Here is a 27,803-nt window from a genome sequence, read left to right on the forward strand (position 1 = left end):
ATCCTCAGCAGCCCACACATGTTAACTGATACAACTCAGTGATTATCTGGGATTCAGTTTATATGGGGATCAGCTTTCCTCTGATCCATGGATGATGGATCAGAGGATCAAATGGATCCGTGCCATGAGGAAAGCACCATGTTGGAAGGAAAGTTTGTGTCTTGTGAGATTTGATATCGAAGTGAAAAATGCAGGAAAGAATCTGACGAGGAGGGAAGGAAGGAAAAGATCCTGCAGCAAGGTCAAAAATACCCTCATTACAAGAACACCCAAAGCCCGTGTCTGCCACTGTCTGCATCTTTAACTGCAGCTTTAACACCTTGTCTGCATTAATACCATATTCCAAGTTATGGGGTTGATATGAACTGCCTGCACAAGCTGGCAGTGAAATGTCAGTGTGCTAGAGAAGAGCAGTGGGCCAGAAAAACACCTTTTCTGTTACTTTATTTGGCTTCATTCTATATTACTTTGAGGAGCACGTGGTCACTGAAGTGGCACCTGCCTGCAGCACAGACTGCTGCCATTCACACCCATTCACAGCTCTCACATGGGCTGTTCACGAGGTCGAGTGACATGATGCCACCACATGGGGGGCAGATGCCCCTCCTTACGAGCTGGAGGCAAAGCTTCAGTTCTTGGACCATCAGCTGGAGTTTCTTCTTGTAACTGCTTAATCTAGAAGACAAGACACAGAACTGCTTTAGCACATTAACGCACATTCCCATTTTCAGTGCCCAGGCAATGAGCAAAAACGAGCCCCTACTTCCACAGGGAAGAACCCGTGGTAACACCTTCAGCTGACAGGTTTCATGTTTCCCAACATTAACTTCCACTCAGTAATCACTGCAGGCTCATGCTACCTATTAAGAAGGAATCTCTAGGAGCAAGAAGTGATTTACAAGAGAAATTTCACTTAAGGTCATTGTTTCCATGTAATTCACATCTACCATTACTGTATCAAATAGGCTGAATTGTGCTACTTTGGAAGCTGACAAATAATTCCAGACCAAGTTTCCCTGCAGTCAGGAGACTTCTGTTCCTGCATATCAACAACAGCCCCTCACATGCTTTCAATACCTGTTTCTTGAAGCAGCACAAGTGCTGGCTGCCTCTGAGTCAATTCTGCACAGAATGCCAGGTTCCATGCAATCCAACTGAATCAAAAGAACTGTTCTAAGAACACCTTCTTCCAATCAACTTTCAGTTTAGGATGGCCAGAAATAATGCCCAACTGATGACCACTGCAGAAAATCACTTTCAAAGCTGTAACCAGAAAGTGTCAGAGCTCCACAGCAGCAGAAGAGGAATTCTCTGGTTGTTAGTATCCTTTCATTCCAGTTTAGATTCTTTTTTCACAAACTGCTGTAACAGCTCTCACTAACTGACACAAGGCTGCATGTTCAGCTTTAACTTCAAATTCCCTTCACAACCCTTCAGAAGCTGTAGCAAATGTGTAGGCATTTTAGGTTGTTTCACACTGACAAGGGCTCCAGCACTGAAGAGTCTAACTGAGATTGCAGTAGACATTCAGAATTTTTTCCAAGAACACATCTGTGTCACACAGGATACCTGTGTACTAAAGAGACTTTCCTTTACATAGGGCAAGCACTAACCTCTCTTTCCCAGCTTTCCCGCTGCAGCTTCTTCCACTGCTCTCGTTTGGCAAAGTAATCAGGATACATTGCCTTCTCAGAAGGGTGCCAGAAATCCAAGGACCATTCAGGAATCTGTTGAAGAAAAATACAACTTAAAATACTACTTTTATATATTAAATTACATTTGTACACATATGCAGAAGAATGAAACAAGTCTTACTCCCTAGTTGGTTTTTTTTTCCATTTCAAAGTACTACATAAAAAATCCATTTAAAAGCTGCCTGACTATCTTAAGGCATGGGACAGATGTCAGAACTTTTCATACACTATCCTAACCCACAGGAAGACATCATAGTGACTTGCTTAAATCACAGCATTCCAAAACAAGGCCCCATGTCATCTCAGTTTATCAAAACTTATCAAAATAATTCCATGCAGTGGAGGAGATCTAATTTCTTCCCTTCCTTCTCTCAAAGGCAGCAGGTTAGACGAATCCTTCTCTCCAACTACTGATTTATTTTACTTGACAGAGACAGAACATTACAGCTCATTTCTGCTTATCTACAACTACTAAGAAATAAGAGTTTCTTAGGCCTTTCAGATCTTCAGAATGGTCTGACCTCTAAGAGCTTCTGACAAGGGAAAACAACAAAATTTAAAATTTTGCAGTGATTTAAAAAAAACTGATTGTTTAAATTTTTAAGAGAGGATCACCGATTAAAAAAAAAATCTCACCAAAACTCCCAAATAAAAAAAGAAAATTAAGAAGTTTCTCCAGAACTATCATATATTCAGTGATATTCACACTTTTCATTTCCTGCTGTGATTCTCATCACAGAACAAACTCCAATTAAAACCATCCATCAGCCTGAGTTCTAATAATTACATTTTGGAGCAGCATCCACAATGGACAGTAACTGACACACAAACCTGAAAAAGCCTTGTGACAGCCATTTTGTTAAGATAGTTTTAGCCTATCAAACTAGGAAAAGAGAGCATAACCCAGTTCGTGTTTCTGTATGAAGAGTAATATTGACCATTTATTGCTCAGCTGCCCTTTCTTCTGTCCAGAGTCTCTGTCCCTATTATCTCTACTATCACCCAAGACCTTGACCTTTGCATAAACTTAAGCAAGTCCTTCTCCTTTCACTCATATAGTCTTTATTCTGCCCCGATAAATCATACTTTCCTTTTTCTGTAGCTTAATATGCAAAAAAAAAACTCTGCTCAGATCCAGTCTTATGCCATTTTTATCAAATTCATGAGGAAATGGATGCATGCAGTCCCTAGATCAGCATTAACTTCTAATGATTAAAAAGATGACAACAATAAAGCAAAGTACCTATGTTTTTCTATGGAACTTTTGCTCCTAAATAAAACAAAATACTTTGATGGTCAATGCCTGTAGAAGTGCCTTAAAGAGTCTAAAAATAAAGCTTCTATTTCCAAGCAGTGCCTCTCTCACACAGTAGCACACAAACTGCACAATCTGGCAATGCAGCATATGAAGGGAAATAGTAACTTGTACCTCTACTCAAAATGCTGGAAGAACCACAGGACTGAGTGAAGCCCCGACAGCCAAGGTGACACCTGACCTCACCAGAGGAACCAAGGCTGTGCTCGGGAGCTCCCTCGGCGCTGTTCACTTCCCCTGTTCAGCTCCAGCCCTTCCTGCGCCAGCCTGACCCGCCACTGTGCTTGGCAAAAGTGCGTATGATTATCCCCGGGGAAAAAAAACCCCGAAAGAACAAGTAGCGGTGTTCAAACTGATCAAGACGCTCCATTTTCGAGGACCAGAGCAGCTCCTCCCACACAAGCACCAAGATGTTCAGCGAGCAATGAAGTGACACTGCTGAGCCAAGCTGCGGCCCTGTCCAATACAAGTTCCGTAAAAGAAGGGCAAAGCAAGCGCAGCAATCCGCAGCATTACCGGCACTAACCTTGTATAACTCGTATCTCTCGTAGGAAGTGCCCCCAGGGGAGTCGGGGAAGATGTAGGGCTGCGGGTGCTGGCTGGCCCAGAACTCCTCCTCACCGGCCTTCAGCAGCTCGGTAGCTTTCACCATGTCCTTCAAACCCTTGTTCTTATCGAACCGGTCCCTCAGGAGTACGGCGAAGTAGCGGTACTTGTCTCTACGGACAGAGGTCACAGTGAGGAAGAAAACAACAACCTCCCACCCCGAGCCCAGCCAAGCGCGGGGCTGAGCACCCCGATGTGAGGGCGGCCAGCGCTCCCCACTGCCAGCTCCCCTCGCCCTCACCGATGGATGCACCAGGACTCGAGGTGCCGCAGGGATTTCTTGTACAGCCGCAGCACCTTCTGCTGGTGCGTCAGGTACGCGGCCATGGCGCCGGGCGCTGCGCGGCCCCGGCCCCTCCGCGCGGGGGATGCCGGGAGAGCGGCGCGGCCCCGCCCGCGCTGCCGCCGAAGCGCGCCCGGAGCCGCCATGAGCCGCGCCAAGTTCGTCGGTGGGGGGGTGGCGGGGGGCGCGAGGTTTCTGTCGCCGTGTCTTTTCCCCAGGCCCCCCGCTCCTCGCCCGGTGCCGGGCCGAGGCGGCCGCCGCTACCCCACTCCGTGAGGGACCGTGCGCAGCAGATGGGAGTTCGGGCTGTGGGAGGGCTTGTCCCAGCCCTTCATCCATGTCGCCTCCTGCTCCAGCCCCTTATCCGGGGTTTGTCCCGGTCCCTCAGGCTTGTTACAGTCTCTTAGGCTTGTCCTGGCCCCTCTGCCAGAGCTTGTCACCTCCCGCCCCAATCCCTCAGGCAGGGCTTGTCGCCTCCTGCGGTCCCTCTCGGTGGCCTTGGAGCTCCTAGGAAGGTTTGGGAATGTTTGTGCTGTGTCTGGGTGCTGGGGCTGCTGCTCCTTGGTGCCCCCAGCCCTGGGGTTTCGGCCGCCCTTCGTTCCCTCTCTTGCATTGGCACGTTAGTCGTGGTTGTTTCTGATTGTATGGGACTGGCTTGGGTGAAAATGTTAGCATCTTTAGAAAATTCGACGGAAAGCGTGTAAATAACTAAAAAAGGTTGGTTCATGTGGAAGCCCTACGTATTGCAGAGCACCTTAATATTTTCTTGGGAATTTTCCCTTTCCGCTAGAATCCCCGCTGGAAGCGCGGGCGCTGGCAGCTGCAGAGGCGGCAGTTCTGGAGCCGGTGCTTCAGGCCTTGGCTGCGAGGCTGCGGCGCAGGGACAGCCGTGGGAGCCGGGCTGCGCTGGGCAGCTCCAGCCGCTGCCTGCATTGCGGCTGTCCCGTCAGTGCTGCCGGGCGGCTGGCATGGCCCAGGGCTGGCACTAGGAGGGAGAACAGGCAGCTTAAGGGAGGCGTTCTGCTCTGCTGCTCCCATCCCTGGAAGGCTGTATGGGAGATGCTGCATTTTCCCTTCCTTTACGTTTGTTTGTGTAAAATTGTGTTTTCGTGTGAGAAGCAGATTTGTTTGCAATAAAAAACACGTGTGTATTCGCTTTGGTGTTTATGAGGGTGTGCATAATACACTCACAAAGTCTGAAGTTGCACAGACGCAAAAGTTAATTTTTTCTGTCACCTCTAGTAAGGAGTAAGTTTTCAAGTTATGCAAGAAAGATTATGCTTAAGCATTTTATGACTTACCAATGTGTTGGGTAATCAGGATTTAGATAGAGTTTCCCTACCTCATTAATGCTCAGAGTAAAATGTAGAACAACTGTAACTTCTAATTTCTATTTTTGATTTTCCATAGATATTGGTATCAACCTGACAGATCCTGTGTTCAGAGGAATCTACAGGGGAACACAGAAACATCAAGGTAAATGTTTCTTTGTATCTGCTGGAAATAGGATCCCTTTTGCTAAACTAGAAACCTCTTGCAGGTCAGAAAATGAAAGTAGAGTTTCTTTCTTCTCCTCCATATGTACTTGGGCTTAAAAAAGAAAGCCTGACTAAATAAGTTGGATACCCTAGCCAAAATGCTTTGTCTTAATTGCTGTTTAAATGCAGGTAACTCTGCTTCTGGAGCAAAATGAACAATAGCTAATTTATTTAGGATTGCATTGAAAAACTGATATGAGAGTTATGAACTGTGGTCTGTCAGAGTATTGCATTGCTGAATCACAGTTACTTATAATCACAGTTACTAATTATAATGTGGGGCTTTTTGCTGTTGTGGCTTTTAGATATGGATATAAAACTGGAGAGCCTTCTAAAGTATATGGAAAAACTTCCACTGACTTCTTAGATTTAAATTGTATCTCCAGTTATTGCACTTTGTTATTGTCTTTTAAAGATTGATTAAGTATGGTTTAAAGATTTAATGATAAGAAATTTGACTGCATGAAAATTGAAAAGTAGTTAAATTATGCTGTAAAACCTCAAGTTCAATTTATGACATTTTTATGAACTTTTGCAGATGACTTTCTGGATGTAATAGAGAGAGCAGTCAAAGTTGGCATTAAAAAGGTAATTTCTTATCATTACACAGCTTTAAAATTTTAAGCTGCTTTCTAATATTTTGGTTTTTTAGCGCTCTTCCATTAAAACAATGTTTCTGGGACTCAAATGGAAAACGCAGTAACTTCCTTCGATAGCACAGAACAAAAGTGTTCTGTACAGAGTATTGTCTTTCCATTTGCACAGGTCATTATTGAAACTGATTATTGAATTTCAGTGATATTGTAGGTGATGTGGATGTAGAAGTTATTTTGTACAATTTCAACAGATATTCTCCTCTGACCTGCTGCAATGAAGTGGTACATAATTTTCCATGTTGTATTATAGGCAACCATTCTTTTTTTCTTGTATCCTGTGTGGCTCTTAGAGCATAAATCCTATGAGGAGCAGCTGTGGGAGCTGGGAGTTTTTTAACCAGGAGAAAGGGAGGCTCAGAGGAGACCTTATCATTGCAACTGAAAGAAGGTTGTAGCCTGGGGGAGGTCAGTCTCTTTTTCCCAGGCAAGAAGTGACAGGACAAGAGGAAATTACCTCTGGCTCTGCCAGGGGAGGTTCAGGTTGGGTGTCAAGGAAGAATTTCTTCATGGAAAGGGTGGCCAGGTGCTAGAACAGGCTGCTCAGGGAAGTGGTGGTCATCATCCCATGGAGGTGTTCAAGAAAGGACTCCATATGGCACTCAGTGCTATGGTTTAGTTTACAAGGTGGTGGTGATCAGTCAGAGGTGCAACTGAGTCATCTTGAAGGTCTTTTCCAACCTTAATGACTCTGGTTCTTAATTAACAATTACTGCTGAAGAGCAAACTCTTCTGATTAAGGTTTTCAGATATTTCTATATGTAAAGGAAATTGGTAACTGCAGAAGAGCTGGGAGTGCCCACAAACTCTTGGAGTTGAGACATCTGCATGTTTGCTGGTAAATACTGGCTTACAGGTATTAAAACAGCATCATTTGTAACTCTGAACCTGAAATTGGTGTTTTCAGCAGTGCAACACATTCCGTAGTTAAGCCTTCCTCTCTTTCTCTCTAAGCTGAATAAATTTTGGACAAAAATATGAATTACCATAGAATATAATGCATACTGTCACAAACTGCACTGATAAGGCTATCAGATTAGAAATAAAGAAGTAAATGCTCTTCTAGCAGATGCATCTTGGGAGTTTGTTGAAAAACTCTCATCTGAAAAGAGTGGGAAATGCACTGGGAGACAAAAATAGAAAACTAGTGATGGAGAAATTACCTCACTGCAGCAAATACAGGAGTGAGGTCACAGTTATATGTGCTGTATAAGTGCTATTTAATTTTTATACCACACTCTAAAAATAAGTGGCTTTTTTTTTTTTATTTTATCATAAAAAATTGATTGTGTAACTTTTTCAAGATGCCTGGTGGATTGAGAAATGTTATTCAGGAATTCCTGCCATTAGCTGTTCTCAGTCTTGCTACTGGCCTGTACCGTGTAAAAGGCCTATACCATCACAGTTTGTTCTTGATTGCCTAGAACCTTAATCTGCTTATTAGAAAATACTTCTATTTTTCTGTATAGCTGATACTTTATGATAATTTTTTGTGAAGTTTTGCTCTGTGTCATGTATGCACTGAGCCATTTTCAGCTTAACATTTCTCAGTGATGTCATTGGGCTGTGTCCGTCTGTCCTGAGTGCACTGCGGGAATGTCTGAGCTGGTGCTGACAGAGCCTGCTGCATAGCACGTGTAGGGAGAAGTGTTGTCCAAAAGCACTGTAGACATGGGTGTTGCAACCTAGGGTGAAATATTCTGGAAGTGGTGATTAAAAAAGTACACTGTAGGCAACAATTCTCATGTGATAACTTTAAGGTAAAAATAAAAGGTCAGAGATGGAGGTTCTTATGTTTATAATCCCAGCTCTGAATCAGACTCATTTTTTTGTTTAACTAATTACTCATGTTTTAGGTCTTTGGGAGTCTATACTTTCCCCAGATGTAAGACAGGGACAATATTTCTAAATGTCATTTCTTGAGTGCAAATACAGTCTTCAGTCATTGTGTAAAGAAGCTAATATTGTTGCAAATTGAAGTATTATTCTTTTAGTGATTTAAATGCTTAGCATACAAGATACTTGATGAAGGGGGAAAAAATCATATTTTGCTGCCTACTGTATTTACTAGCTCCTGAGGACCATTGAGGTTTATTGCTGATTTATGAAATCTTGTTATATATATATATACTATTAATTGTATTCTGATGTTCTCTGTCAAGATCCTTCCTTGTATCTGAGTGTTTTCTTAAACATTCTGTCTGATGTTCAAAGAACATCCACACTGACAGTAGTTTTCTTGTTTCAAGTTTTTGATTACAGGTGGGAGTCTAGAAGATAGTAAAGATGCCTTGCAGCTGGCACAGACAAATGGTATTTTCACTTTAAATTTATTGTCAGTCAAAAGTACAAGCTTCTCTGCTCTCAAAATTGAGTTTAAAAAGACCTGCTCCAGAGACGTTTACAGAATCTCAGATTAAAAGGAGAAATTACATTTCAGAATGGGATGAATACATTGTATATGAGTTTGTGTGTTGCTCTTTAGATCCCTGATGTTGGAAGGAGCCACTCTTTTTCTGTGTGTTCTATTTCTAAATTAAAATAGAAATTATAGGAAATTTCTGGAATAAAAGTATTGATACAAGTTTCTGTTCTAGAAATAAGGTAAAATGCTTACATGTTGTGAAATATATGGGGTTTCTTGGCTTTTTGTTTGTTTTTTACTCACCAATCTGTTATGACGAGCTTGATCAAGAGAGGTATCTTTCTTTTGATCATTCCCTGGATTTTCCTTTCTTTCTGTGAAAGGAGAATAGTTCTTCTTTCTTTAAGCAAATTTCATTCCACTAATTACTTTAATATGTATTTGAACTAAGACACGTGATAAGTACTGTTTACTAACAGAAACATAAAATAATTTTGGTTTGAATGAACTGAAGGAGATAATTTGGTCCAACCCAGTCCACCTCCCCACTTCCCATCAGGAAGGCAGGACTGGCATAAACATTAGGGCAAGTTGCTCAGGCCTTGTCTGTTTTTTTTCGTTTCCCCAATGCTTTTACACTTAGCAGAAACATAAGTTTTGGCAAGGTAATCTAGATCACATACTTGGGTAAATCAAGCAGATGTGACCTCTGAAATTCTCTAACAGCTTATGCAGGGGCACATGAGGGAAATGCCCTCTTGCAGTTCTTACAGCTGGGATAACCTGATGCTCTTTGAACAAGATGTACTTCTAAATAATCTCAAGAGGTCTAGTTCAGCCTCAACAACTGTATGATTTATTGAGGGCTGCTCCACCAGAACAGTTCAGCTCTAAGCTGCAGTTTTGGAGTACTAAAAAATGACACATGCAAACACCCCCACTGGAGATACTGTATTTTTAAGGCAGAAAATGTCTGTTTATTGAAGTTATCACTAAGATAAATATGGTCAAAGGGAGTTTTCTTTTAGAATTGTGGCCAATAAAAAACCCCCTCCAGAGGCAGATGTTGTCTATACCTAAAATAATTTATTTTTTTCTCCTTAAAACCTTCTAATACTGTCTTGCTTTAGACATGTTTTTCAGTACAGTTGGCTGTCATCCTACCCGCTGTGGAGAATTTGAGCAGAGTAACCCTGAACAGTATCTATCTGAATTAAAAAATCTGATTGAAAAAAATAGGACAAAGGTAATAGCAGTTGGAGAATGTGGCTTAGGTAAGTGTTCTCTTACAACTTCAGTATTTATTTTTTCCAGATATATACTAGGAAAAAAAAATCCTAAAATACTAAATGGGTTTATTTTTCTTTCTGTTTGTAGATTTTGATAGATTAGAATTTTGCCCAAAGGACATCCAACTCAAGTAAGAAACTTTTGATGACTGTGAGTTGACTTGTAGCAATTTACAGGAGTGTTTTCTCTCTTGTGTTCTGCCACATAACATAGTGTCACGTCTAAAATTTGCAGGGTTGGGCCCACAGTTCTTGGCAGAAATGGGAATTTAAAGAAATATGCCTACATGCAAGTAGTGCAATGTGCTATATTTTGATACCTGCCTGGTGTTGACTTACGTCAACATGTCTTATGTCAGCATGTCTTGTTCTGTAAAACTGATCAGAATTTGTAGATTTCTGGGTGCGACAGATGTTCATTCTTGCTAATAGTTAAGAGCTCTAAGAGACTCATGGGGAAAAAAACAAACATAAATGTAGTATGTGAAAAAATTGCATTGTTGAGTGAAAGGCATGAGGAAAGGAACAGAACTATCAAAAGCATAAGTCAGCAGTGGGGGAAAAAAGAGCTTTTAGAGAGGAAGGTGTTAGCTGGGAGCAGATAATGGAGAGTCTGATAGTAATCTCAGGAGGTAGAGAAGTACCACATGCAGCATAGATGCTGAATGGAAAGAAGCTAGCATAACCCCTAAAATCAGCCTGCATTCTTGTATTGAGAACTTCTCTCTGCAGAGGGAACTGATTAAAAGATACAGGTGATAAATTCAAATAAGATGAGTGATTAATGAATTACATTTGCATGTTACTATTTTGAGTAAATTAGTCACTGGGGGGCAGTGGTTGGTTGTGTTTCTAATTGCTTCATGTTAGCAGTAGGAGGAGTTAATTTCTTCATAATGCTTTAGACCTACAGTGAAATACTCAACAAAGGGGACAGGACTTTTTTTTTCTCATAGAATTCAGCGTACATGAAGTTCAGCAAAGCACATCTTAAAGTATAACCTGTTTCTTTTCTATGGCAAACTGAAATACTGATGGAGTATCAGATTTTAAGATCCTTAACTGCCTTGATGTTATAGAGAGAAAAAATACTTATCTCACTTCCTTGTCCAGTGGACTGCAGCTGAAGAACTGTAGTGACTTCTAATTGGGTGCACTGTAATGTAATTGTAAGGAAAGAGATGACAGGCCTGAGCAGTGAACTAAACAGAGGAAGGCAGAGTGTGAAATACCAAGACAGTTCACTGGTTTTCAGCTGCTCCAGAGTTCAGGTGCAGCAGTCACAGGGAGAGCTGGCATGCAGCTCATAATTCTCCTGAAGAAGAACACTATGTTTGTTTCCCAGGAAGCATCAGAGCGTGACCTCTGTTTCATTTAGTACGTAATCAGTATTTTTCTGGTTGGTTATGTTGTGGTTTTGTTTGGGTAATTTTCACCTGTAAAAAATGAACATTATTTTTGAGCCCTTTTTTCAGTTTAAGTTAATAAAGATAAGAATCTAATAAAGATGAAGTTTCTTTGTTGTAGTGTTGCTAAGAACTTTTTATTTCAAAAATCTTTCCCATTCTCAGAACTTTTCCAAGAGAAAGTGGTGATTTGAATGGTAGTAAGATGAAGGTACTGCCTTCATTTTATGGTGAAAGTCATGTTATAAATGGATTGGTAAGGATATAGAAGTTCCACATCTGCTGTACTACTGGGAGGGGTCTGTGGGGTGTAGCAACACAAAGCCAGGAGTTCTCCCAACCTGGAAGTGAACAGTATCACATGCACCATTACTCAAATTAATTCAGAAGTGTTTGGAGATCTACATCAGCAAGGCCGGTTTGCTTTAGCTCCTTTAGTGTCTGCATCCTGTAGCATTTGAACATGATGGTCAAAACTAAGCTTGCTTGAAGGAGCAGGTTGTTCCTTAAGCACTGGAACTCATCAGGGTTAGTTTCCTACTGTGTTATTTTGTTATCATTCCAATCACTGTATGTCTGGTTTCTTTGTGTTTTTCCAGGGTTCGGGTTTTTAATTTTTTTAAAAAAATTATAGTTTTTGTGTCTTCAATAACTTTGCCATTCACCTCCCCTTTCTCTTTGATAGGCCAAGGAACAACATGTGTTGGGCTTTGTTGTTGCTAGTAATGGAAGAAGCTTGAGTTGCATTTCCATTTGTAGGGGTACTAAACTTTACTTTCAAGGGCTCTACCCTTCTCAAAATCAGATTGAAATTGGCCATTAGGTTACTTAGGGAGCTTATTTGCAGTTCTGTCTCCAAAACTTCTTTCCCATGTGAAAGAAATAATCTGTAAAAAGAAAACCTACACCAAAAATCAAGCAATTGTAGCTATTTAACCACAAGAGCAATCAGAGTTGCAATTAATTTATATTTAGTCAAACAAGCTAAACTAAGCATGATACCTAGACAAAGAAGATTCAAAGTAGGTGTAATGCATTCTCATGAATTTTCATGTCAGTTTTCAAGGTTACAGCTGATTTGTTTAACCTGTTTTATGTCAAAGATTTGCACTGATTAACAGGGGAGATAACTTGATCTGAGAAATACTGATTTGTAATATACCGAAAATAGTGAAAATTATATTAAATGACTGGCTGCATATTTGTTTAGGGTCTTTTGTTTTGTTTGGGTTTTTTTAGGAAAATGTAAATCAAACTAGTGGTTTGCTGCCACTTTCCCCTGCTTTTTAAGTGACTCATACACAGCAGTGTGTGATTACTGGAGTTTCCCTTTGAAATGGGTATGATAACTGATGGTGGGAACTTCCTGGTGCCCTGGACTGTATTTTAACAGCAACACCTCAAGAAATCCAGTATGTGCATAGAGCCCCATCCTGCTGGGATTGGAAATGTTGTTCTGCTTTGCACAAATAACGTCATCTTTCAAACAGCGTGCAGACACTGAGTCACCCATGCAGTGCTGGCCTTCTGCCATGCTTAAGTTCCTCTGCTGTGGTCCCTGAGCATGGGTGATTTCCCTGCCTGGGTGGAGCAGGGCAGCAGAGATGTGGAATGGTAATTGCAGAGTTCGATGCTAATGACAAGCACAAGTTAGTTCAGTGCTAAGTAGTTTCCTCTGGCGATTGCACTGGGGAACCTGTCTACCTCCTTACCTTCCTTCTGCCCACATTCCAGTGACTCTTCACAGGGTGGGGCCTTGCTGTTACTGCCCCATCAAAGGCAACTCCAGGAGTACAAAGTTGGAGAGCGATAAAAAGTAGTGAAAAGGAAAGGATGCAGGAACACAGAGGAGGGGAGGGAAATCAGGTAAAGACAACAGGCAGAATGGGGCAAAAGTATGATGTCTAATCTGATATTTGTTTCACCCTAAGAGAGGAAAGCCTCACCACCATGGATTGTTACTCACAGGTCAGCAGCTCTGATGCAGTTTGGCCACTGGAGGCTGTAGAAGCCTGCACAGTGCTCCCCTGCTCACACTCACTGTGTTTATGAGTTTTCTTGAAATAGTGCCCTCTGTGTCATCCACACTCTCCCATTCCTGACATTTCAGAACTTTGTGGAAAGAACAGTCAGTTTCTCTTCCATTAAAAAATAAATAAATAAAAAACCAACTCCAGCACCCACTACACAAGAGTATGTGCTCAGCGTATCCACATATACATTCTGCAGTACTGAGGCTCTTGGCCACTTACCTGTCTTCAAGCACAGATCACAGCTGTGGCAATACATATGGGAAAGAGGTTCTTTTAAATCCTTGCACAAATAAGAACTTTTACATGGCAAATCCATTAATTCTGTCTTTAGCTCTGGAGGACAGAAGCTTGGCAAAAAAATCTTTTACTGTCTTTATTTGTTCTTACACCGAGATTCTCTTTAATGGTGACTTTTACTTTACAGGTATTTTGAAAAACAGTTTGACTTGTCAGAACAGATGCAGCTGCCCATGTTTCTGCACTGTAGAAACTCACATGCTGAATTTTTAGGTGGGTTTTGTTTGAGAATTTCATATTTAGAGCAAATTCTGAATATGAGAATCTTCTATATTCATCTGTTATAAAGTTGTCTTACATTTTTATTTCATTTCATAGACATAATGAGAAGAAACCGAGATAGAGTTGTGGGAGGGGTGGTAAGTATGGACTTCGGAATAGTATTCATTTTTCCATACATGGGTGTGAATATTTGCTTAATATGCAATTTCTTGTTTGGCATGGAATCTGGGTAGGCTTCCTGTTACATGATTTAAGCTGTTATTAATTAGTAAGTTTTCCAGTCCCTTTTACTATTTTTATTTTCATTGCTTATTTGACAGGATTTTTGCAAGGTAAGAAGATAGGCTGAGAAAAGCTCTGCAGCTGATGTGAATGGTTTTTCTTGGCCTGCCAGAAGGACAGTTTAAGCACCTCATAATTGACATTGGCCCTTTCCCAATTCCTCAGTGTCTGTAACTGCAATGCATTCAGACCACAGATAATTTAGATGCATGTTCCCAGTGGAAGCCATAACCTCAGACATTTGCTTCTGACATTAGACATCATTTTTCAAATTGGATCCAGATGGAACTTTTGATTACTTCATGTCTTTAGATATTCAGATCATGTTTTTTAATTCAAAAGTCTAACAGGAAAAGCTTCGGGTGAAACAATCAGGGAAGTCCAGCAATGCTATTTCAGGTTTCCATTATGACTGCATTTTTCAAAAGTAATAAATGCTCATGATTCTAACATGAGACACCTCCTACAAGAATATTGCAGTCCCCAGGTTTGTCCTTGGCTACCACAAAACCCTTCTCCATGTTCAGTGCTTTGCATGTTCTACTCCTATGTAACGCTGTGAAGGCTCTCCTTCCTTCCTCTCTTTTTTTTCCTGCACAGCCAGGAAAGAGGGGAGAAATGAGCAGGCACCTTCTGCAACTGCCTGTCCCTGTCACAGCACAGGGTAGCAGAGCAGACAGTGTCTTTACTCCACTCAGGCTGAGAAGATGCAGTTCCCAGCTGCATTACACTTTGTTAACTTTTGACCCTCCACTTTCCTTTCTGGAATGACCAAGTCCCTGGAATGACCAAGTGGACTGTCTCACTGCTTCCAGTGGACTAGCATCTGTGGAAAACAGAATGCTCTCTTATGGTGGCACTGACAATGCCCTGAAGGGAATACCGAGGAAAGAATCTAAGAATTTGGCATGCCCAGGATTACTTCCTGAGTATGATCTCCCAGTTACCAGTTACAGGGAGTTTCAGGGCCAAAAGAATATCACTGGATAGGCCTTTTCTACACATATTTATCACTGTTAAAGTGTGGTAACCACTTCTAGTGCAGCATTCAGGTGACTTCAGCCTGAACTTTGCTGAACTTCAGAATCAACTGAGCCATGTCCCATCTTGATGTTTGTAATGATGTGTAATGCATACTGTTGAAGGTATTTGAAGCTAATAAAAGGTAATGCATACTTTTGAATGATTGGAGTTTTAATAAAAGTATGTCTGTGTATCTGTATGTGTTCTAGGTACATTCTTTCGATGGCACAAAGGAACAAGCAGCTGCTCTAATAGATTTGGATCTTTATATTGGAATAAATGGCTGGTAAGTTCTTTACAAGAAATATAACTGCTTTAAAATGGCAGGCGTAGTGAAGTCATTGCTTTCTTTTAAACAATGAGGTCAAGTTTTCAAAGCTCACTAGACCCTTAGCCATCTGACAGATTTAGAATTGCTCTCATTAGTCTGTTAGCCATCAAAGTTCTTGCCGTGCTGGTCAGTGAGCTAATCAGTATCCACTCTACTACCCTCAGGACAGTCCTTGTTTGTAATGAAATAAGGTTGTTGTGCGTGGAAAGATTCCTTCTGAGGAGCATTTAAAAAACAGCCTGACTTTAAGCTGCCTGTCAAATGCTGGAGTAATGCAAATGTAACCTGAGTGCCTCATCTCCTGGTTATGCAGTTTGGGTTCTCAGCAGTCACCTGGCCGAATGCCAGCCAGCAGCACTTTGTAAGGCACAGAAGCTGTCACCAGGCAAGCAAGGGCAGCCAAAGGGGTTCTGCAGCTTACTGGGGTGAGATGGCTTCTCCCACTAAATCTAAATTTGCTGTTTTCTGCACAGTGTTAATTTACAGGCATACTGTTTAAAAATAAAGCAAATTTTATTTATGAACAAAATTATTTAGGAAGCTGCTTTTGCTACAAAACACTTTAACAGGCACAATAATTACTTTTATATGCTTTTTATGGACTTTTTTTAACCAAACTCTCAATTTTCTAGTTCACTGAAAACAGAAGCCAACTTGGAAACACTGAAATCAATTCCTAGTGAACGATTAATGATAGAGACTGGTAAGATTTTATGTCTTGGTCAGTTTGTGGCAAGGGGCAATGAGATATACTGGTGTAGCAATCATAAAGCAGAATTAAGACTTAAAGAATTCAGAACAATGGCCATTTTCTCTACTTGAGAAAGCAAGTTTACAAACCTACTCCTTTCCAGTCTTCTGCTGGAAGGAATAAGCTGTTGTGTCAGTTCCTGACATTGCAGGGGAAGATAAAAAGGACAAATTGACAACTCAGATTTTTAAATGTACCAGAAACCTGCTTGAGTATCTTTTAAGATGCAGCTTGCTGGCGATGTGCCAAGCACAGGGCAGTGACTCTGTGTTAGGCACTGGCAGCAGTAATGGCATTTGGAAACAACTGCTCTTTAAATGGAATACATGATGAATGCTTGAATTCCCCTTAGCCCACTAAGCAATCGTTTTAATGGACTAACTAGGGATGTCATGTTTTATTTTTTCACATTCAGTTTTTAATAACTGATAGTTAAAAATACAGTAATTATTTTAATTTCTGACTCTGAAAAAGGAAAATTGCAAACTGCTAAATCCTTAAATTTATTTGAACATGAAGTAGAGACCTGTCATACAGGAAGTTTCTTTGGAATGCATGCAGTGTATCTGGCTGTTTTTATCATGTCAGAGGAAATTAGTGTTACGTATTATTATTGCTGATTTTTTCAAATGTAAAATTCTGAAGACAATGGTATAAAAATCCAAAATGTTAAATTTCACAGATTTCTAACATTTCCTTTTGAGTTGAAGGTTGCTGCTAGAAAGAGATTGCAGGAACTTTTGTCTGTAGAAGTAGTTGATGAAATTATCTCATGCTATTCTCAAACAATTGCACTCCTAATCCTTTTATTCAAATTAAATTAGATGCACCTTGGTGCGGAGTGAAAAATACTCACGCTGGATCAAAATACATTAAAACTACTTTTCCTACAAAAAAGAAATGGGAAAAAGGGCACTGCTTGAAGGACAGAAACGAACCCTGCCATATAATGTAAGTGTACCACTGTACTCTTATTTTAAATACTTCAACTCTGACATGAAATAAAAAACTAGAAAAATCAATAGTTCACTAGTAATGGAGAAAATATAATTCTAAATGTACTGAAACATGTGCAAGGTTTTGCTTTGTAGGCTGTGGAAAAAATTATAAGTCTTAGTTTTCCTACTTAAGCAATTCTGGATGTAAAATGCTCCCTGAAAGTGAAACCAGTACAGTTTTTATATTTCCATTTGATACATTGTAGAAGAGGCTAAACCCTCAAAAGGAACCTGACTTGAATATTCATTTCACTCACTTGTTGTTCAGGTAATTTTTAAGACTGATCCAGCCCTAGGGGTCAGGGGACAGTCCCACAGGTGGGACGGTGCTGAGGCACCAGCAGTGCCTGACACTGCTCCTGTCACAGGCCTGTGACATGAACTGCCACAACATGCATTTTGTCAGGGATGTTTCTTCCTTCTGCTGTTGTGCTTCAAAGAACCTGATCCTGTGAAATTTAGATATGAATGACAGCAGCCAAAATACAGAGTAGTGAAAGAGAACTCCAGGGGCTTACGGACAGAACTGGTAAGCACAGACACTGTTTTCTGCTTCTTTCCACACAGTTCCTCACTGTGTGTGAAAAGTGAAAGTGTGAAAAGCAGGAAAACGTAATTGTTTTAGTGAAAATGTTTAGTTATCTGCATTAAATACCATTAATATATGATTAATAGATGAAAATAGATGCTGAATTTTCAGAATTCCCTGTCTAGATTTTGAAATATTGCTCAGGATAGTTCTAAAGATCCAGGTATGTAGCAAGGTGTTTAAACAAGAGTTTATTTGATAAGTGAAGAAAATTCTGCTGCTTTTTGAGACATGAAGGAACTTGGAAAACCACAGATGATGTAAAAGCACAGTTTAAGCTTACATGGTGATGTCTCCTAGTGCTCAGATACATTAAATGCAGTTAGGTTAATTGTAATATTTGGTTTTTAGGGTTTTTTTTTTTTTGCATTTTAAATGTGAAGAGGACACATTAGCATGGAAGGATTCCTTCAGTATTTTAAGACTTTCTAGGGTCAGTCCATGATTTGGGAGTGGGGGAAGAGATCAACTGGAAACACTCCTGATGACAAGTAAAGGGCCTCTACTGTTATTATTTCAACCAGCCCTTATGTCAACAACACCCCCTCATATTTGTCTGCTGCCTTTGTTGTGGTTTACAGAAATGTTTCAGAAACCTCCAAACTTGAAATGCATGGCCTGTCCTGCACAGATGCACAGTGCACAAATGCACTCAAGATCATTACACAAATGCTGTTCTTTGGCTGTTGCCCTTTTTATGAAAAAAAAATTTGGTTCAACCTTATTTTTAAATTATTATCCCAGTAATGTTCATTATAACCAGTTGAATTTCAAGAACCTCTTAATCCTTAAGAAAAATTAAGAATAGTAACTGATAAAATCTGGTGTGAGGGAATGTTAGTCAGTCCACAGTGTTCTTAATGTGTAAGGTGTATATACTGTTTAATACAGCTCAGTTGGCAGGAGGAGTTTTCCATTTGTCTGGTTTTGGTGGTGCTGGACACCTTTCCATTTTGATGGTGATATTTCTGCTTCATATATATATATTTAGAACTACTCCCCTTGGAAGCTTTTTTTTTAAAAATTCAGCCACAAGAGACTTCTCTTTTCTCCTCCAGCAGTTTCACACACACAGTGTTACAGTAACATACAGCCTTCTGCATCCAAGTGAGAAGAGATAAGCAAGGCCTAAGTTGTCTTGGATGAAATTCTTTGGAATTTGTTACTTATTTCTGTGTAGGCCTGATCTCACTCCATCTCACCTAGATTATCCTCTTAAATCAAGAAGCTGTTTGGCTAAATCTCTTCTAGGAAAATAGTTGAAATAAATTAATAATTAAGAGCAACTTTTCCTACTCTCTCTTTTCACCAAAATAAGTTCAGCTGTTGCCTCAGCTTAGAGGTGAAATCCAAAGCCCACCTACCACCCAAGCTTAAGCTTCTTACTCTTCACAATGAAGTTTGAAGTTTTTTGCTGCTACTGGAAAAATCAAAGTATGACACATCTCAGGAAGGGTACAGCATAGTACTCTTTTTTTTGTTGTTTTGTTTTAAGAATGACTGATACAAAATCAAGAAAGCAATTGCAGAGAAAAGGTTGTGGCTTGGTTTTAATCATGTTCATCCCATTTATTTTTCCTTCTCTTCCTGGCTTGTATGAAGGCCCTGGGCCTTTTGCAATTGCTCATTTAATATTTACTGCAAATACCTGACTACATTAATCACAATTAAGCTAAAGAATGGGGAAGTAGGACTAAATTACTTTGGCAGCACTGTGCTCTGATAAATCTGTATCTGGAATTTAAGCTTTACCAGTCTAGTCATAGTGCAGCTTGACAGGCTGATGAGTTTTAGTTTGAAAAATGAAGATCATTGATAAAAACACCCACAAAATGACACTTCCTTCAAAACAGAAAGCTGTTTAATTACCTCCAAACAAGAGTCAAAAGACCAAAGATGAATCTGTACCGGTGAGCAAACCAGTGTTCAGTGTAAAGGAAATGGCAGTTAGTAACTTAAAAGTGAAGCTATTTGCATATCTGAGCACCCTGCCCTATTGCTCTTAGTGTAGGTTTTTATTCCAGCTTAATCTTAGTGACTTGTACATACACATGCAGCAATTTGAAGTACATTCTGAAGTACTGGGTTGCAGTCTTCTAATATAAATCTTTCTTTTTTAGTCAAATACTGGAAATAATGGCGGCAGTAAGAGACGATGACCCACTTGAGTTGGCCAATACTCTATATAACAACACTATTAAAGTCTTCTTTCCAAATATGTAAAGTTGTTTTTCTTACATTTATTCAGCATGACTTCAGTAAATATATTGCAAAAACTTAAAAGTCATCATACCTGCAAGTTCTAATCAATGGAAGCCAGTATGTACTGGGTTTGGGGTTTTTTATGGTACAAGATTAAAGTTGCTTTTGAAAAGGTGGTCTGCATTTGTGCAGTTTCTCAGCCCTGTTCCCCTTTTATCAAGATTCAGGATTGACTTCAAGGCCATCCCATGCCTGTAACTCCAGTTAGCAGTGGAGCCACAGGATGAGCACCAGGCTGCTGCATTCACATATAAAGCACTTCAAGCTAGTGCTGGCAGTTCAGGAGGTTCGGTCACATCCACGGCATGCGCTTTGCTGCTTCATCAGAAAGCTGAGCAGTGTCGCCTTTTGTTCCATATACGCAAATGCTATAGCATTAAGTCTACCAACCTAAATTTTTATTTATTTTTTAAAAACATGACTCACTAGTTTTTTTGCGATAAAGCTCTGCTAATACTGAATTTGTAAGTAAAGCTGCTTTGGCTCAGGCTTTCATTTTAGTTGACCAGCTGAACAGTCTGTTTTCACCAGTATTTTTCATTTGCATCCAGAAGACATTGATTGGGCATTACTGGTATACAGTCTTTGGCACAGCATTATCACTACATCAATTAAAGAGTGTTTTTCCAACCATCTTAAAAACGTGAAAACATTTTATTCCATGTACAATAATGTACATAATTTTAAGGTGGTCATGAAAAAGACCAGCAAAAATTAGAGGTATATTTACAGTAGCACACACCACAGTAAACAACCACCATTCACAGACTCAACATTGAGATACTGCTGTTGTGCTTAAGTACAATAACTACAAAGTGATACTTTTATTCTGTTGAAGTCAATCTTGAACAAGTACCTCACGGCTTAGTAAAGGACATCCTAATCACCAAGAGAGTTAGAGTCAACATTAAGAGTCTCATTCAAGTGCTGTGCCACACAGTCACCATCTTCCTCATCACTATCAGAACTGTCATTATCTTCATTTAATTCATTTTCAGCATCAGCAGCTTCTTCTGCAACCCGTACAGGATTTTCGTTCGGTGCTACAAACCCGTTGTTGTTAGATATATTGGCATTTTCTTTGTCCTCAATATACACTTTCTGATGGCACATCGGACACGTGTCCTGAATGTACAGCCACTTCCGAAGACAAAGTGCGTGAAAATAATGGTTGCATGGAGTAATGCGCGCAGAGGTGGTGAACTCGTGGTAGCAGATTGCACAGACATCATCAATTTCACGTAACCGAGCTCCTTTTACCTCTGGAAGTGAGTTGATTTTCTTCACAGCAGTTCGGCGGTTTATAAAAGTCTTCCAGCCATTCTTGGCTTGCAGGTAGATGTTGAAGTATGCGTGGAGACACATCATGCAAGCACGAATCTTGCTTCCCGATTCAAAAACCATTGTGTAAGCTCCATTTCCAAACATAATTACTCCAAATATAAACTCAATAATATTGCCAGTTGAGCGAACATAATAGACATAATCATCAAGTTTTTCCCAAAGCACATTATAGTAGCCATCAATCATAAACAATATATAAACAGTGATAGAAACTATTACTTTTAGGCAAAGCTCTACACAGAACGCTGTGACTGCAAAAAGCCAAGTATTTAGTGCATAGTGGTGCCAGAGGATGTAACTGAGCAGAACTGGAAGAATGAAAAGGCAAGCAGAGACAAACAGTACAGGGAAGTGTCTGCGGAACGATGACACATGGGAGGCACTGAGAGACATCAGCACGGGGTCTGTCATTCCATGGATAAAATGCAGGACTGCGGTCAACAAAAGGCACATGTTTCGACTCAGGCGAACTAATCGTTCCTCTGGTTTCAGTCCACTTAAACCAGTCTGCAGAGCCAGAATGAAAAACAAGACAGGTGCTACAAACCCAAGCCTTTTGTCATCCTCGTCAGTTGATCCAATGAAGGCCAGGATACCAAGTCCCAAATAATGCGCTATTGAGGAAATGACGGCACTCATGCCCAATACAGTTAAAGTAGAGTCACACCCACTTATGATGAGGCTGCAAATCAGTTCCCAACAGCTATCCCATGAAATCAAGAAGAATTTTTCTTCCGTGTTGGTTTCAGCCATCTTTACAACATATGTTAATACCACAGCTTGTGCTGTAAGTCTTGTTAGCCAAAAGACACGCAGTACAGCTGGAAAACGAATCCTTTTCCATGTATCTTCCATCAATAGCTGTAATCCATAAATACGATACATGTGCCTCACCAGCAGATAGACATAACGTACCGAATAATAGAACCACTTCATTTTTGTAACTAAAATGGCTGTGGTATTTAGTGTCAGAACTAGGCCTGAAATAAAAACAAGTACTTGCCGGACATTTAAAGGTAATTCAACAACCAAGCCAATTACAGGAATCAGTATATCCAGGATGATGAGTTGAGAGTATATGGACTGCATGTTTAGCAGTGTAACATATCCAATTCCAAAGGTAAGCTGAAGGATGGAAAGTGCCATCCATAGCGAAGGTCCTTTATGTGGGAAGATCTGAATTCCAAATGCAGCTGTGTAGTAGGCACTGTAGAAGTTTATGTGCAAAGCAGCATAATAATTCACCAACACTGAAGTTGCAGCCAGCAGAAACGCTGAGGCGATCATGTAGAACTTGAAAAGTGCTCGCTGTTGTAAAACCAGAACAACGCTGGATACAAAGACACCTAAAACCAGATTGAAATCATTTAGTTCTCAGCAGAAGTTCAACAACAGATTTTACTCTATCAGCTTTGGAGCTACATTTATTTGATGTATCACTACCCCATCAGTCACTTGTAACTTTGCATTACCAATGTTGCCCTTGTCAGAGAATGGGCAAGAGGATGACCTAATCTCTGCATTTAACATCTGTCCACTACAGCTGTGATGCAAAGCCACTGCAAGCCCTAAATCACCATTACTAACAAGTTTGTTGCAGTTTTAGACTAAAACAGTGACAACTCACAGCCTTTCAGCCTTAGTCCTGAAATCCAAGGGTAGACAAGCTCTAAAAATAAACAAAAAACCTCCAACAGATAGAGCATCACCTGTATAAGCAAAGCTAAAAAGAATAAATTAGTAAAATTTAGTAAGTTCCCCAATTCACTTGAACAAGGCACTCAACTACAGCTGTCCAAGCTGGAGTACTAAAGATAAGTAACCAAAACACTTTAGTTAAACTCTTTAATGGGAAAATTGTGAAAAATTGTTGTAGTTTGCTGTAGGGAAGGCACTCCTATTTCCCTTCAGTTTGCTTTTATTTCTGGTGACAGTGGTGATAAAAGCCACATGAGAAGACCTTCCACAGTATACAGTTTTTGTGCACAGAATTCAAAACTGCACCAATTGCCTCATTGCCAATGCAAACTTGTGTCTTGTTAGAAGTGAGATTTAGGCCTTGAAATTCCTGTTTTGTAACCTCTCCCTATTGACCATGACCACATCTTGACCATGCCCAGGAAGTCTGCACCTTCCTATGAGAAATCCTATCAGAGAAACTGCAGTATTGGGAGTTTGGGATTACATGTCCCTGCAGTAAACTTCTGTAGTGTAATTTATGAATTCCAACAATCTGCACTACATAGGTAAGGGCTCTGCCCTAAGAGGTGTTAAAATAAATGGCACTTGGCACTAGATTCATTTCCTTAAACAGTTTTTTTTCAGGAAACATACTGCCTTTGTTTTGGACCTCTCAATCAGCTTCCACTCTATGCAACTGCTTTCTCATCCAAACCAGTTTGGAGAGATTTTGATCTCTATCACTTATATTTAAGTTGCTTTCAATCTCTGTAGTAAAACCAATGAAATCACCAGTAATCCTCTTTCTGCTGGTGGACAGCATCAGTCTTTTCTGACAATTGTAGTTTATGTTGTTCTAAATCTGCCATAAACAAGTGTTTAAAAAAAATTAAGCTACATTCTCTTGATCATGAGAATAAAATCTTTGAAATAGTATTTGATTCTACCAATAGTGTGGCTAATGCTTGTATAAAGAAAAACAACAACAACAAAACATACACAAACACACGCACACAAAAAAAACAACCTCCAAAGCCTGGAGGATTGAGAAGGGAGAGGATCAACATGAATCAACTGCAAAGGGCAGGCTACATATAAAGTTATTGATACACCTGAACAATATTCCTTGCCAGTAGCACTGATTGATATAAACACATTCCTTAATTAATCATTAACCTGGTAACCTTGTGAAGTGGACTGAGGAAAAGCCTCTGTCAATCTTCAGAAAGCCCCTTGCATTATAGCTCAGTTCTTCCAGGAAAAGCTGAATATTGGTTACATGCAGCACTTTTTACAAAATAAGCTTGACAGTTGCCTTGTCATTTTAACCACCACAAACATCTTTAGGAAAGCCAATACGTATGATGAATTTGTAGCATTTGTCTTTTCTCAGAAGTCACAGGAAAGGCTCACATGCCTGTACAAGGTCGTTATTTATGTAATTCCGATCATTTGAGCCAGAGGAGATGCATTTTGCAGTAAGCAGGCTGCTCTGAAACACGCCTTAACAAAACCTATTTTTGTGCCTTGCAGTGGCAGTAACAGGCCTGTATTTAGATACTGCAGGTCATCTTAAAACACCGACGTTTCACATGCAAGACATATCTCTAAAAACAGTACAACAGTGAGTCAATGGAGCTTGTCCTACTGGTTCCTCTGAAGAGGGACTAACAAAAAGTACAGCATATCTCTATTAACACTTATGGGGAAAATTGAAGACTCACTGAAGGAGTTTCAAAAGACCCTAAGAGGTAACAGATCTCAGAAGGGGCAGTGAGCACTCCTTTCCCACATCTCCATTTATGTCACTCAGTTCATCTCAACACAAGAAGACTTTGCCTTGCCCTGTGCCCAACCCCCTTTGCCCTCCAAAACAGTAAGTCTTTTTCCATTTTCCCTCTGCTAGGAAATGCTGCAGTTCCTCCTTTGATAAGGTGTTTCTCTCTATTCATATTTACTGTTTCTACCGGTGCCACCCCATTGGCAACTGTCCCTGTATGGCCTCCAAACACAGCATTGAACCAAAACACACTGCACTTACTTTTAAAATAATTTCTTGTGTTACAATGAATGTCTGAGTCTCATTTTCTTTGCTTTAATTCCTGAAATGTGTCAGCATCTTTATAGCAGCCCACTACTTAGGATTTGCTTTCAGTCATGTGCAGGGGACAATCAGTTTTACACATCAGCATTTCATTCATGTGGAACTGCCAAACTATTTTTCCCTAGCTCCAGTCATTCCATTTACTTCCACATCTTTCTGCAGACTCAAGCATTTATAGCACCCTTCTCAAAACTCAGTGTCCTCACTGAGGAGGGACTGCTGTCTGAGGTGACAGTCACACACTCCTGGGGGTGGTGGTTCTGCTGGAATTGAGATACTTAAACCCAGTGCAAAGATACGATAGGTAAACATTGTGCTGGGGACAAAGCAAGGTTAGTCAAAAACGTGAAAGAGAAAATGTGCTCCAGCTGTGGAAGTTGGTTCTGTGCCAACTGTGTTCTACAGTATAACTCTATATACTTGCATAGAAAGTGATGGAAGAATCAGACCAAGGAATCTTGTTATAAAACTTTATAACCCACACAGATCTCTATTAGCATTCCTGAAGAGTTTTTTTCAGAATATTTTTTGAACTATTTAACATCACCCCCAAAAATCATCAGTCTCTCCAGAGCTTCAATCTTTGTATTTGGTGGACAGGCTGTCCGTTTATCCTGTACTACTGTGCTACAGGAAAAGCTTGGATCAGTACGGCAAAGTCTGCAAATGGTAAGTAAAAGGCCATTTTCTGACTATTAAAATACAAAATGATCCAAAATAACTTTATCACTTTCCTAAGAGCAGCAAAAACCCAATCCTGCAATCATTAAATTCAGATGAGAAAAAAACAGATGCAAAAGCACTCAGTTGTCTGAACTACATGGAAAGTGTTTAAGATCATCTTTAGATCCCTACATTCAATTCTGGAAAGCAAAAAACCACAGACCCCTTTTCTAAACGTTCAAGATAAGTTGAGACATAAAACATTCCCAAAGCTTTTTTGCAGAAAGCAAAAATTACCCACTCCTTCCCCCAACCCCTTCCAGAAAAGTGTTCATATAAATGCAAATCTCAAAAGTGGCTCAATCTGTTAATCCCAGTACCACACTCAAGGGATATTATTGAACAATACATCCACCACTCTCATTTACACAGGTGGAGTTAATTTCAATGCTCTTCTTATAGCATCTGGATCATATGATGAAGGGCTCCTCAAATTAAATTGGTGAAGCATTGCAATGTCATTTTTTAAAAAAAGGAATTATCACTCTTAGCAATTCTGTAAGAGTTCAACAAAAGGTCAAGAAAATGGGAAGTAGGGAGGAAGAACCTCTGCTCCCCATCCCAGAGCTGCCAATACCCATGGCACGGCAGACGAAGGAGGCAACTCAGGACCTCCCCAGCATCATTTCTCATGTGAGCAGAGACTTGCCCTGGAACCCTTAACCAAAGCAACAATAATAAAAAACATAAAAAATATAACAACTGTAAAAAAAACACAACACCTGCTGCATTTTGTAACCTCCTCCCTTTGCTTTCTTCTCACCTGCTGTCTTGCTATAGGTTATTTTTTACTTTTCCCTCCTCTGCTCCTCGGCTTGTGTGATGCAGTCACACCACACTTCTCCCTGTGCACATTTCCTTTAACCCTCTCTTCTCTGCTTCCTGCCCCAAAAGCTGTACCACCTATTTCCTTCCTGTTTTTCTTCTACTATAAATGTCAAATAAAACTTAAAACCCATCTTTCTCAAGTCTGCAAAAAACCCAAATAAAATCTAAACAACAGCTTGATTCGTTTTGTGTTCTCCTTCCTGCCTCGGGATTGCCAGCTCTAAAATGAGATACACAGCACAGTACCACCTGTACAGTAGTTCACTGAACGGGACTCCCACCAAGCTGAGGCTATGTAAGAACCCAAGTTAGCAATACTGAAAACACTATCACCTAGTTATACCAGTGACTTTCATCCTTCATGCAGGGGAACAAAAAAAACCAACAACTTGAAAATAACCACTGGCAAGTTTCAAGAGGCTTCTCTTTCCTCTGGGAACCAAATACCCGGCATTTCTGAACTGCTGTTGCTAAAATAAGGCTTTAATAGCGTATTTCAGGAAAAATTCACATTATCCAAAGAGTTTTTAAAAAACCACATGAAAACCCTGTAGCCACCAAGTCCTTCCGCCTTGGAAGCCCCCAGAGTAGGGGGGGAGGCGGGTCACAGCCCCGAGCCCTCGCCGGGTACTCGCACGTCTACGGGGACAGGAGGAGGCGGAAGGAGCCGGGGATAGATCGTGGGGGTGAACCGAGACCGGAGCGGGGCAGGAGGGGCCGAGGTGATGATCCAGCCCCGGCGGCCGAGCAGGGGCTTGGGGGGGGCAGAGAGGAGCCGGTGAGGACTGGAATCAGGGGCGGGGGAAGGGGCGAGACGGGCCGCAACAGTAGCAGCAGCCAGGCGGCGGGTGAGGGGCGGGGAGCAGCGGCGGCCGCGCCGTGCCCGCGGCTGTGAGCGGGGCTGGCGGGGCACGGTCCGTGTCTCTCGGGAGGGGGAGGAAGGGAAGGTGTCTCACCCAGCAGCCGCAGCAGCGCGGCGCTCACGGAGCCGCCCGGCAGCGGGGCCGAGTTGAAGATGGCGTCGATGAGGAACAGGCTCGGCACCCGCAGCGCGACCTCCAGCCCGGCCCGCAACCGCGGGCCCAGCCGCAGCTGGGGCAGCCGCGGGGGGCCCGGGCCCGCCATGCCCTGCGCGGGGGGGCAGGCGGGCCGCCTCTCCTGCCGCTGGAGGGGCGGAGGGGGCGGGA

At 41.0% G+C, this 27,803-nt stretch overlaps 3 protein-coding genes across 4 annotated transcripts; 1 reads left to right on the forward strand and 2 right to left on the reverse strand.

Annotated features, from left to right (window-relative positions):
• Positions 1-427: 427 nt before the first annotated feature.
• Positions 428-4,004, reverse strand: NDUFB9 (NADH:ubiquinone oxidoreductase subunit B9). The gene is made up of 4 exons (XM_005516915.2): positions 3,857-4,004; positions 3,536-3,728; positions 1,614-1,727; positions 428-675 (listed from the first exon to the last, which is right to left on the reverse strand). Exons 1-4 carry the CDS (start codon positions 3,940-3,942, stop codon positions 544-546), a joined length of 525 nt encoding a protein of 174 aa, XP_005516972.1. The 5' UTR covers positions 3,943-4,004; the 3' UTR covers positions 428-543.
• Positions 3,987-19,924, forward strand: TATDN1 (TatD DNase domain containing 1). Of its 2 annotated transcripts, XM_005516918.3 has the most exons (12): positions 3,987-4,064; positions 5,309-5,374; positions 5,975-6,024; positions 8,339-8,402; positions 9,585-9,728; positions 9,832-9,874; positions 13,607-13,692; positions 13,798-13,838; positions 15,216-15,292; positions 15,970-16,040; positions 16,913-17,039; positions 19,796-19,924. In XM_005516918.3, the coding sequence occupies exons 1-12, from the start codon at positions 4,043-4,045 to the stop codon at positions 19,896-19,898; spliced, it is 894 nt and encodes a 297-aa protein (XP_005516975.1). In that variant the 5' UTR covers positions 3,987-4,042; the 3' UTR covers positions 19,899-19,924. The 2 variants fall into 2 exon arrangements, with proteins under 2 accessions (XP_005516975.1, XP_087921909.1); XM_088065783.1 differs by lacking the exons at positions 3,987-4,064; positions 5,309-5,374; positions 5,975-6,024; positions 8,339-8,402; positions 9,832-9,874 and having other exon boundaries at positions 9,595-9,728.
• Positions 19,519-27,803, reverse strand: RNF139 (ring finger protein 139). Its single transcript, XM_014255242.2, has 2 exons — positions 27,573-27,803; positions 19,519-22,627 (listed from the first exon to the last, which is right to left on the reverse strand). Exons 1-2 carry the CDS (start codon positions 27,739-27,741, stop codon positions 20,817-20,819), a joined length of 1,980 nt encoding a protein of 659 aa, XP_014110717.2. The 5' UTR covers positions 27,742-27,803; the 3' UTR covers positions 19,519-20,816.

This window comes from Pseudopodoces humilis, chromosome 1, assembly GCF_049639895.1.
Source record: "Pseudopodoces humilis isolate 2021_Gansu_Grassland_sample_001 chromosome 1, ASM4963989v1, whole genome shotgun sequence".
Classification (NCBI taxonomy): Eukaryota; Metazoa; Chordata; class Aves; order Passeriformes; family Paridae; genus Pseudopodoces; species Pseudopodoces humilis.